Consider the following 12,092-nt stretch of genomic DNA (forward strand, 5'->3'; position numbering starts at 1 on the left):
GACTCCTAGAATGCGGCAGCATTCCTCTGGGGATGAGGCCGGCAGGGGTTGCCTGGAAGGATCACAGGGCTGCCCGCCAGCCTTCTGCAGAATTACATCATGCACCATATGTTGAATTTATAACAAGAGAGTGAAGAGGCATTTAATTTTTGACAACACTGAGCTGTCGGAAGAAATAACACCAAAAAAGCTGAGAAGTGACGTATTTGAAATGTATAAATTGCATCTCGTGTTCATTTGTCACCTGAAGGAAAAGCAAACTGAGCGTCTTCCTCCTGCTGGAGTGGTTGATGAATGACTGCTTAGAGCTGGGTGGTAAGAGCCCGTGTAACCGCTATTGACTTTCCGCGGAAACCATTCATCTGTGAATGCAGCGAGCGCGCCGTCCGCACACCTTGCAAGGCCCAAGTAAACGGGCACTAGTCAGCCGTGGGCTGCTCTGAGTGCAGTAACTGCTTGGCTGTTGAAAGCAGACCCTTCCTCTTGTCTTCACTCCCTACACTCCAAGGACAACACCGTGGATTTGTTCAAATCCACTGTTGCAGGGGTGTGGGGGTGGCATTCAGCAGAAGGAAGGAACAGGACCCGCACCTTTGTTAGTTTCCAAAGTGAGTGGAGCTGCCAGGTAGCACACGTTGCTCCTTCTTTTAGAGAACTCACTGTAGGAAGGAGTAAAGATGGAGTGTGTGCTGTTACAAAGTGCCAAAATTCCACCACTTGTACTCCAGGACTATTGCTATTCTAAACCACAAAGGATTCCACAGAGCAAACATTTGTTCAGAGTCACGTGAAGAGCCAACAACTTTTCCAAACTCGTCAAAAAAGGAGATCATTGTGAATATTTACTAAACATTGTCCTTTATGTTTGTACGGTATAACTTCAATTTAAAATTTTGGATGTATTTTCCAGTAGACTACCTTTTTTGGAGCGATGGACTTATTATAAACAATGCTATCTATCTGATAGAGGCACTTATATATAGATATATGTGTCTGCTGACTGGGACACATTATTTATTTGAATTAAAATTACGTGAATATTGAAGACTGAACTAATAAGATTGTACCTAATCAATTACCAATAATGTGTGCCACATTTCCAACACTACAACCATAGCGTAGTTTTTTTGGAAGGATATGATTAAGCAGCTGGAATGCAGCATACACAATGGTGTTAGTGGATGTGCATTTGTTTATGCATTTAGGATTTGGTTGAAAATAAACACAGGTCCTAATGTTCAATGAGAAACGATCAGAGTACCAATACCCATCTGTGTTACGGCGTATAGAAGTGAAACGAGAAGTGGAAGGTAATACAAACATGCTTTCCCTTGTTGGGGTGATTGTGTCAAAAGACATTTATTTTCCTTTTGTTTTGGATTCTCCTGGAGGTCTCCCAATGTTGTTTGTGTGATATAAAAAAAATGGCTAAGCGAGGATGATCCACATTGACCTGTTTGTTCTGAGCTGATTGAAGCAGAAGTTTGAGAAAAAGGCCACCGGGATATTTGTGTTGTACATACTTACAAGGTTCTCAGGGGAATATCCTGCTGTCTCTGTCATTTCCAAAACATCAAATTCCCCAAAGGAGGTTTTGCGGGAAGACCATAGGGAGGTTTGCAGTGCCCGGAAGAAAAGCAAAGGCAATTGTGAATTTATTTGTACAGTGTGAAGTATCCTGGTGTTGGGAAATATTTGCATTACTCGTCCATACTCATCCAATAGCCTGGATACTGGATGTCTCATAAAACTGATGATCAAAAACATTTCAATGAAATGATCAATAAAACTGTTAGGACTCGGGAGATGTTTTATTTTGAGGAAGCAGGCTGCCGAGGGAGGCAGTTGGTGAGATCTGTACTCAGGGGAAGAGAGGAAGGCGTGTTATGATTAACAGGGACTAAAACATTAGAGGTAAAAAAATAAAAAATCTGGCCTCAGACAATAGATGCTCTATAAAATTGAGCCTCTTCATAGTATCATGGAAATTACTTTTTGGCAGTAATGCATGAATGGTTGTTATACATTATTGTTAATTGTGGTTGGAGACACAAAGCAATATGATTATTTGATGCCTTATTTGTTATTTGAAAAATGACAGCTTTTATGTGCCAATAAACATGAAATCACCTGGAAATGACTCTGTGAGTTTAGGCAGCATCTAAACAGCCTTGCTTAATGCTTACACCAAATTTTAACAAAGCCTCGAGAGTTTGTTCTGAGCAGTCTCCCTGATGGCTTCTAGCTGCCCCAGGAAGAGACGTGTTCTGTTTTGGGAATAGAGAAATGGCAGTTGGTAGCCAGTGGCTTCACACTTAGTCACATGCGCTTGCCATCTTGTCCAAAATGCAGCTGACAGCAACACCCTTCCCCTCACCCCGCCACGTGCCTTTTCTCTGTTCCTGGAAGAGGATGTTGAAAGAACAGCAAGGCACTTTAAACATCCTGGAGATTGTCAAGAGAGCTTAGGCAGAACGCGTGTGTTATGCTTCTCTGCTCCCCGTTGGTAGAGATGGGATATGACTCTTTCAGAAGTGACTGCAAGTGTTCTGAGCTTTTAATATGATTGCCTGCAAAGTCTTAAACAGCTCTGCTGGGATGGCTTTGGGTTTTTATGTGTCAGTTTTATATATTCTTGCTCTCACTTTATGCGGCTTCATTTTATGGAACTGCTACCTTCTCACCTGCCAATCTTTAAAGTCTGGACAGCAGGAACATCTCTTTGTACCGTCACACATTAAGTATGTTTTCCCTGCTTTTCTGACCCCAACTCAGACGTGGCAAGTAAAAGGCTGATGGGGAGAATGTCAGTGTGTAACCCACCTGCCTGGAGATGTGCGACGTACTTTGAGTGAAGGGAAACCACAGAGTCAAGGGTGATGTGCTTTATCACACACGCCTAGAGGCATAAAATGAGGGAATACAAAGTGGTGCTCAGGGCGGCTTTGCCTTCTGTGCATACTGTGGACTGATCGCACTTCTCTGGCCAAGAAAAGACCTCTCCACGCGAGTGTGAGCAGCTTCTGAAGCTGGGAGGACAGTGGATGCTTTTTATGTGTTTGTGGTTGCTTCTGGGGTCCATAGGCTAACAATTGTAGGGAGAAATTCCTTCAGCCACTTTTTCCATGGAAATTTGATCCATATTTTCATAGTCTGTTCTGGTCATCTGTGTGTTTTTTCATTCATTTGATGAATATTTAGCAAATGTATACCACTTACATAGTACTATAGTACTATGCCTAGCTAGAGTATAGCTCATGGGGATGCATGTGTGATAAAAAAAAAATATCAATTTTCCTCTTCTCAGGGACCTTATTTTCTAGGAGAGGCTATACAGACAAAAAACAAACTACATCCTTTTAGTTGGCCAGAAGGTGCAGAAGCTTGAGAGAGAAAATAAACTTTGTAGGATCCTTAAAGAACCCAAACTTTGACTCAAGAGTCAGAAACCACTTGAAAGTTCAGATAATGGAATGCCCTTGTTGTGGGACAACAAGTCTTGAGGTAGAAAAAGCCACTTTCGGTATTCCCAGTCTTGCTGTTTTGTTCCTGCAAAACAGAGTAGACAAGACAAAGTAGAAAGAAGGATTGGATTGAAGGGAATGGTGGGGAAAGTTTCAGATTCAGGTAGTGACCTTGTGAAAGAACAAGGAATCCTATAGAATAAGATGCCATCTGCCAGTACTGTTTGTTCTTCCCTCCAAGTTCCCCTGCCATTTTCAATTCCTACTGAAAATAGTTTCAAGGCATTTCTGGGTCCAAGGTGGGAGAATTAAGCCAACAGAGTTGAGGTTCTTGTTGGGTCAAGTATTCTTCACTTGTCCCTTGTCTCTCTCTTGTCAAAATTCTAGTTCATGTTTGACTTCTGTTATACATTTTGAAACTTAACTTTCTGTTATTCTTTTTTCCAATAATTTCTTTGCCGCAGATTATGTTACTGACAGACCCAGAGATTGAGAGCAGTTTATTAATAAGCTCAGATGAAGGCGCAACCTATCAAAAGTATCGGCTGAACTTCTACATCCAGAGCCTGCTTTTCCACCCAAAGCAAGAAGACTGGATTCTGGCCTACAGTCAAGACCAAAAGGTGAGCATGCGTGCGCTGTTAAAAAATAACATTTCATGGTTCTCTGAGGGAAAGACCCCTAGTGAATCATTTCCACGTATCAGGTGCATGACTGTTGTTATCTGCAACAGCCTGAACTCTCTGCCAAGGGGATAATGAGAAGCAAGGAGGCTCTCAGGTTGCTGCCTTGAACTGGGCAACTACCTGAAATAGCATCTGGAATGAAGGTTCCATATTCAGGATATGGAGAAACAGGTTCAACTTGGAGACTTAATATTGTCAGGATTCCCTGAGCCCCACAGAATCTGAGTGTTTTATGCATGTGGATAGGTGAGCTGTTTTCTTGGTAAAGTGCCTGCAGTTTTCCGAGACCCTGAAAGCAAATCACGACCCTGAAGGGTTAAGAATGTTGACAGTACTAGTTGGGATTTGGCTAAAGCAATGAGAGGAACAGGGTGGAAGAACACTAATGATATGGGTAGGTAACATGATTTGGAATCTTGTGATCTCAGGACTTTAGTTTGTGGCCAAGTAGAAGGAAAATTGCTCTTTTTTAAAGGAAAGCAGTTTTACTAGGAATACTAAAATGATGGGATGCCTCTTGAAGAGCAGAGTTGCACTTGGATTCCGTTATGTGCGTCTTATTCTTTCCTTGGACCTCTAACCTCAGCCTGAAGTTGAACAGAAACACGGAGCAGTTTTCCTGAAGTCATTCTTGGGCTCCCAAGTGCTGGCTCTTTGAACGATCAAGCAGATCACAGGGTAATGGCACTTCTTCATTGTGAAGGTTTTTCAGTGATCAAGCAGATCACAGGGTAATGGCACTTCATTGTGAAGGTTTTTCAGTGGCCGGTAGGGACAGTGTCGTGTAGAACATGTTGTCTGTCAGGACAGCTGGTATTCACTGTGGGGGGCAGCTGTACTCCTCAGAGCTGGGCCTGGCATGCTGTTGCCTAGCAGCACTCCAAACTGATTGGCAGCATTGTTGTAAAATCGCCAGTCTGTGTCCACGTGCTCAATGATCAGCAGAAAGACAATCATTGAGATTGAGGATTGGAGGAAAGTAGGCGTTTATTGCAAAACACAGAGCAAGGACTTAGGCAGCTATCCCTTAATTCTGTGAACTCCCTGACGAACCAGGAGTGAAGGTTCTCAAGCATTGGAATTAGGGCTCAGAGGCGGATGATCAATTCGTGTCCAAGTTCATGGCTGATCAGTGGAGCTTATGATCTTCCTGTTGATGCCATGGTCTTTAGGGTACTTAGGGTGGCCACATGGACTCCAGTTAAGTTCTCTGAGACCTGGAATTTGCTGGCACAGATTACTCCAGAACAATATTGATCATCAAGGGTTCTTATTAATTAGAAAAGCAAATCACTCCTGAGTTCAGTGATCAGAACCTCATAAGGACAGCTGGATTTCTCCCTTAAGTTACCAAATCCCTTTGATAAAGGGCAGGCAAGGACATCTTGTGCAAACCAAAACAGATAAGAGGCTGGGTCCTGCTCTGTCATGGTGGTGGTTTTGTTTCAGTATTGCAGCATGACTGTAATATTGGATTGCACAAGACTGGAGCTGATTGCAGTTTCATCCCAGTAAGCCCCATGAAGCTGAGCCACATTCCCAGCAAGACACTTGTCTTCATTTAGTCAAGGTGTGCCTGAGTCCTACCAAGAAATGCCAGAGCTCCTTTTTTTTTTTTTTTTTTTTTTAGAAAATCAGATATATAGAGAGGAAGATTTTCTGTCTGTTGATTCACTCCCCATGTGGCTACAAAGGCCAGAGGTGTGCCAACCTGAAGCCAGGAGCTAGGAGCATCTTCTGGTTGTCCCACACTGATGCAGGGCTAGGGTCTCCTCAACTGCTTTCCCAGGCCACAAGCAGAGAGCTGGATGGAAAGCAGGGCTGCCAGGATTAGAACTGGCACCCATATGAGATCCCAGCATGTCCAAGGCAAGAACTTTAGCCACTATTGTTGTCCCAGGCCCCGAAGATCTCCACTTCTTAAAAAAATGTTCAATAATACTGTCCTGTTGTGTGGACACATGTGTGTATGCTCAGTAAAATACAGCACCTCGTTATATGTACTCTCTGTCATATACCCAAACACACACACAGCTGATATGTATTTTAGAAAGCAGATATTAATATCCTGTTTTAAGGAATTTATATTCCTAGGCAGAAGTAAAGCCATGACAGAGAAAGAAGGTTAAGTTATTATTTAAAAGAAATAACAAACATAGATAAATGTGAAAGTCAGAGGGAGAACCGTGAAACGTTGGAATACTCTGTGAAATGCGTTGTTCCATGAAAAGCCATTCTGAGAATTTTGCTTAGAGGAATCGCAGGTTAGTAAGCACGTGCATGAGGAGGCTCTTCTGTAATATTGTCTGTCTGAGGCTAATATCCGTGTGTCAGGTTCCTCCAAAGTCAAGGCAGTGGTGTAAGCAACTCCCCAAGACTCCATGACACAAATAGTTAGAGAGAAGCAAATTAAACTTCTTGGCACTGGAGCTTTATTCATGCTGTCCTTACTGTGAAGTCAAGTGTACCTTTAACCTGAAAATAGAAAAGATTTATGATTAGTAAGGTTGCCCCCCCCACACCTTCTTGAGTAGCCTCACTACCCTTGCAGTGGAATGTATAACTTTGTACCTGGAGTCCAGCCACAGTATATCTGGTCGGGGTGTAGTGCAGTTAACACAGGAAAGGCTGAGCAGCTCACGACACAGAAAATTAGTCGTTTAATCCACTGGGTTATTGTATTTTATTCGACAGTTGGTTAATTATTTTCCCCTGATGCCAGAGGCACAGTGAAGGCCAGATTTACCTGGCCAAGTGAAAATCGTGCATCTTTGCAGTTTTGCTTAAAGAAAATGGTCAGAAAAAAAAGGGGGGGCGGTAATTCTTTGTTTCCCAGGACATCAGTCTGTGCCTCCTGCAGTCTCTGTGGCAAAGCAAATGATCTTGAAGGAGCTAGGAAAGCTGGACTTCTACTCCAGCTCAGACACTCAAAATGAACAGTATTTGTTTTGTCTTAAAAAAGTGTTTCTATGGGCAGTTTGAATTCCAGAGACACTTACAGGGTTATTCAATAAACACGCACATACACACACATGATATGATTTGTAGTGTGGAAGGTAAAGCCACCATCTTCAACACAAGCATCCATGTGGGTGCTGGGTCAGTGTCCACATGCTCTACTTCCCTTGCAACTCTCAGCAGAGGAAGCTGGCCCAAGTGCTCAGGCCCCTGTACCCACGGGAGACACTTGGAAGAAGCTGCCTTTGGTCTGGTCCAGCCCCGGCTATTTATCTATTCATGGCCATTTGGAGAGCACATGAGATATTTATCTATTTTGTTCCCGCTTTGGCAGCACATATACTAAAATTGGAATGAAATATTTATCTATTTCTCTGTGTGTGTCTCATTCTCTCTCCTTAAAATCTTAACATATATTTATATAGTGGATTTATGTATATAGTAGACTTTATGCCTGTTTTAGATGTTCTGTATACTCTCCTCCTCCTCTGAGATGTCCTACATTGTATGATGTTGGTATAAAGCAACTGTATCAGGAAATTGTCAGTCCTTCTAGAAGAAGAAAATGGAGAGCTAGTTCACTAATGTTGAAGGATGGTCAAAAGGACAGTGCTCTCCCTGATGCACAGAGATGCGTATGGAACGAAGATGGATGAATTCAGGTGATATTGAGTTCAGAAATCAGAACATAGGCACGGTGGCTTAGCAGCTAAAGACCTTGCCTTGAATGCACCTGGATCCCGTATGGGCACCGGTTCTAATCCCGGCAGCTCCACCTTGAAATAGTGTTTACTGTGTATTGGTACGAGCCTTAGCCCAGTCATTTGTCATACAAGGAACCGTCTCAGTCGTCTCAAGAGATTGAAGCCTTGAGTGGGCATGTGCCTGAGTCAGCATCACTAAAGAGGTTGAAGGGAAAACAATTGGAGATCTTTTCATACTGATATTTGCAAAAAAGCACTCCATGTTACCAGGAAAGCTCAGTGGGTTCCTTCCTCGGCTTAGTATAGAACTAAAAAGCAGGAAATTGGTTGTGGACAGAAAAGTTTTGCTTGCATTGTGACCAGTTGAACATGGAAAGAAGAGAGGAGGGGAAAGCACCTCCGAGGAAAGAACTTGGGTAGCTCTTAAAGAGAGGAGAGACACACCAAAGGATTTTTGGAAAGGTCTTGGGATCTTAAGTGTTCCTCAAACTCTCCTTGTCTGAGTGGGAACCTGAAGGGAAGATGTTCCCCACTGGTGATCTCTTGAGCAATTGGGCAAGGCTGGGCCATTGTGCTACCCACTTGAAGGTGTGACCAAAATTTGAGTGGTCTCGGGTTGTCTCACTTGGGAAACCTTGTTGGCAGACTTATCCAGTGTGGAAATAAGAGCTAAACTTCTTGGTCTTTGGAAATGTGTATGAGAATGGACCCAGGGTGATGGCCTACTGGCTGAATCCTCACTTTATGCCTGCTGCGATCCCATATGAGCATTGGTTTGTGTCCCAGCTGCTCTGATTCCCATCCAGTTCCGTGCTTATGGCCTAGGAAAGCAGTCGAGGAAGACCCAAAGCCCAAAACCTTGGGACCCTACAACTGCAGGGGAGACCCTGCAGAGTCTCCTGACTCCTGGTTTCAGATCATCTCAGCTCTGACCACTGCAGCCACTTGGGGAGTGAACCAGTGGTTGCAAGATCTTTCTCTCTGTCTCCCTTTCTCTTTATATATCTGCCTTCTGAATAAAAATAAATTGAAAATATTTTTTAAAAATTAAAATTAAAAAAAATGTGTAAAAGAGTGTGCCTTTAGTAACCCCCAAAATTCTCAGTAAAGTGAACATCATGCATGATATGAAATGTTGGTTTTCAATGGAGAGAGAGGGAAGCGAACTGGAGTATAGTATCCTGTTAAAGGAGAATTTCTTTGGAGACAGACTAGTGAGCAAAGCGAAATTTATCAAGGTCAGAAACCTCCTGCTGCCACAGCAAAGAGGTGTACCAAAAGGAAAAAAAAAAAAATTGAAAAGCTGGTTGCTGTGAAGTCCTTAAGCACAGTTTTTTAGGGGGCTGGTGGGGGATCATAGGCCATGGAGGGAATAACAGAGCAGCTGCTGGCAGTCAGTCAGAGGCTGGGGAAAAAATGCAAAGAATTGTACTCCTGTCTAGCTTTCTCAGAAAACCATCAGAAAGCTGTGATTGGTAACTTCTTTCCATTGTCAGGATAAGCTAAAAACCCAAAAGAGTCGAACCCCTCCCTCCTTGCTATTCTCCTGATAAAAGTGAAAGTGGGATTGGCACTTTGTATTTCTAAAGGCAGCTTCTGGTGCAGAAGCAAGCATTTTGGATAATTTTAAAGGGAATCACCCTCTTCTAGTGGGGACCTCACTCTAACTACCTGTTCACCCGTCTAATTTTCGCTGTCCCAGTCTTGTACAGCCCCAACTCTTACACATCTAGGAATAGTGAATCACTATGGACAATATGGAGAGTCCCACAAGCGTTACAACAGAAGCACCGGCCTTTTGGTTGCCTTTAGTTTATTTCTGTGACTTAAGGAATAGACAGAACATTCCATGTACAGTTTTCCCATTGTTGTTTAGTTGTACTCGGAGACTGAGCACATAGGAGAGCGAGGATTACAGTCTTTTGCTTTGCTGCAACTTTCCCCTGCTGCCTTGCTTCAGCAAACCACCAGAGGAAGGCATAGCAGCAAGCAGGCCGAGTCTGCCAGCTTACATCTTTATTTTAATTTGGCAATAAACTAGTGTACAAACTGTGCTATAAAACATTGCCTCCAACAGCATCTCTCAGTCTGTCTTAAACACCTCACTAAACATGATGTGTTAGGAAACATTTGAAATGAGAGAAAACGAAGAGCAGATGTGACTGTAAGAAAAAAAAAAAGTAGGAGAAATGTTAAGATTCTGTGTTTGCCTCAGGCTGGCAGACCTTGCCAGGGCACTGTCTCTGTTAGGGTCTGCAGAGACGGATTTGTCAGAAGAGAAGTACAGCACTGTGGAACACAGTGAACACTGCCCCCACCCGTGCTCCTCAGGGCTCCCGGGGAAAGGCCCTGGCCTTCCCTTCTCAAGTTAGTCAGACCTCTGCTTGGGGAACCCTAGAGAAAAGCTACTGCCACCCGCTGTAAGCCCAGCCCTGTGCACTGTGCTGCTTGCTCCCCAGCATCCAAAACCATCCAGCCAGGAGCTCAGTTCCCACACACACAGGCTAGGAGCAAAACTGTTGAAGCAAGTTTAGGGCTGGGCTGCGGGAAATTGGGGAGCAGGTGTGTCCATTTAGAAGTGAGGAGAGAAGTTCCTTGACAGCCCAGAGAGGGGGACCGAGCCACAGTCACCTAATCTGTTTTGTATGTAATTTGATGTTTTCTAATTTTTAGTGTTCACATTTAACTAAAAAAATGTAGTGAAGAGCATGGCTTAATGTGAAGAGCATGGCTTAATGTGAAATAGACCTCATCAGTTGCATTGGTTTCGTTCTATAATTTTGTTTGTTTCTCACACTGTTCCCACCACCCTGTTTTCCTTTACTTCATAACTCTATTCATTTTACTTAATAAGAGATTTAATTTTAAAAGTATCCCTATGGGGCTGGCTCCATGGGGTTGCAGGCTAATCCTCTGCCTTTGGTACTTGCATCCTGTATGAAGGCCCGTTCATGTCTTGGCAGCTCCGTTTCTGCTCCCGCTCCCCACTTATTCCCTAAGAGGGCAGTAGAGGATGGTGCAGGTCCTTGTGCCCCCACACCTATTTGGGAGACTTGCAGAAGGCTCCTGTATCCTGGCTTGGTTTGGATTGGCTCAGCTGTGGCCACTGCAGCCATTTAGGGGATTAACCAGCAGGTGGAAGACCATTCTCTCTCTCTCTCTCTCTTTGTCCTTCTTTCTACAACTCTGCATTCAGATAAAAATAAGCATTTTATAAAAACCATAAATATAAACAAATGACCAATTCTTTAAAATTTTATTTATTTTTATTGGAAAGAGATTTACACAGAGAAGGAGAGACAAAAATTTTCCATCTGCTGATTCACTCCTCAAGTGGCTGCAGCAGCTGGAGCTGAGCCAATCCGAAGCCAGGAGCCAGGAGCATCTTCTGGGTCTCCCACATGGGTGCAGGGTCCCAAGGCTTTGGGCCATCTTCTACTGATTTTTCAGGCCACAGGCAGGGAGCTGGATGACAAGTGGAACAGTCCAGTTTAAAACCAGTGCCCATATGTGATCCTGACACTTGCAAGGCGAGGACTTTTAGTCACTGGGCTACTGCGCTGGGCCCACAAATGACCAACTGTTAGGGGACTAAAACCTTCAAAATAGTTTGGTGAACTACCCTTTACTTTATGGCAGCTCTAGATTATTTGTATGTATAGATTGTGTCACTTATTTTGGAATTCAAAGAAACAACAGTTCAAGTAATGTCATGTAAGAAATCTTTGTTTCTGGTCTGTAGATTTCAGGAATCATGGTCCATGGTAAAAACAGGAAATCTTGCCTTTTGATCATACACTTGGCCTTTCTTTATGCGAATGTTACATGCAAAACCAAAACATGGTCTCCACCCAGGAAACAAATCAATAGAAATTCTAAATATTAGCAACATTCTTGATATATGTGAAGATTGCCTTTTATTTGAAAAATCATATATTGAGTGGAAAAGAAAATTGTCCCTCTCAATGTGTTTGATAGCCAGTATCAAGATTTTAGAATCTTGCATAGAAGTAAATTTAAAAAAAAAGACTTTCAAGGTTTCTCTATTAGTCATAGAATTTTGCTACATACATTTGAAAAAATCTAGTCTCATTTTTTTCCCTCTTTTTCCCATAACCATTACTTCTACTTCTGGCTGGGCTGTCACAGAGGTGTGATGTTTGTTTATCAGGACTGCTTTGAATGCTGGGCATTCCCTGGAGAATAGTGACTATTTGGTTAGGAAATAGAAGTCAGCATTTTGTCATCTCAGCCACAGCAGTTTCTCACCATCATGGGTA

General features: G+C 43.0%; 1 protein-coding gene across 6 annotated transcripts in view; it reads left to right on the forward strand.

The window, feature by feature from the left end:
• Positions 1–12,092, forward strand: part of SORCS1 (sortilin related VPS10 domain containing receptor 1) — a 477,983-nt gene that overhangs the window by 306,548 nt on the left and 159,343 nt on the right. For all 6 annotated transcript variants that reach the window (XM_040992145.1, XM_040992150.1, XM_040992147.1 and 3 more), the window contains exon 4: positions 3,929–4,087. In XM_040992145.1, the coding sequence (XP_040848079.1) occupies positions 3,929–4,087 (159 nt within the window). The remainder of the gene's footprint in view (positions 1–3,928; positions 4,088–12,092) is intronic.

This window comes from Ochotona curzoniae, unplaced genomic scaffold, assembly GCF_017591425.1.
Source record: "Ochotona curzoniae isolate NIBS_2020 unplaced genomic scaffold, NIBS_Ocur_1.0 contig_66, whole genome shotgun sequence".
NCBI lineage: Eukaryota > Metazoa > Chordata > Mammalia > Lagomorpha > Ochotonidae > Ochotona > Ochotona curzoniae.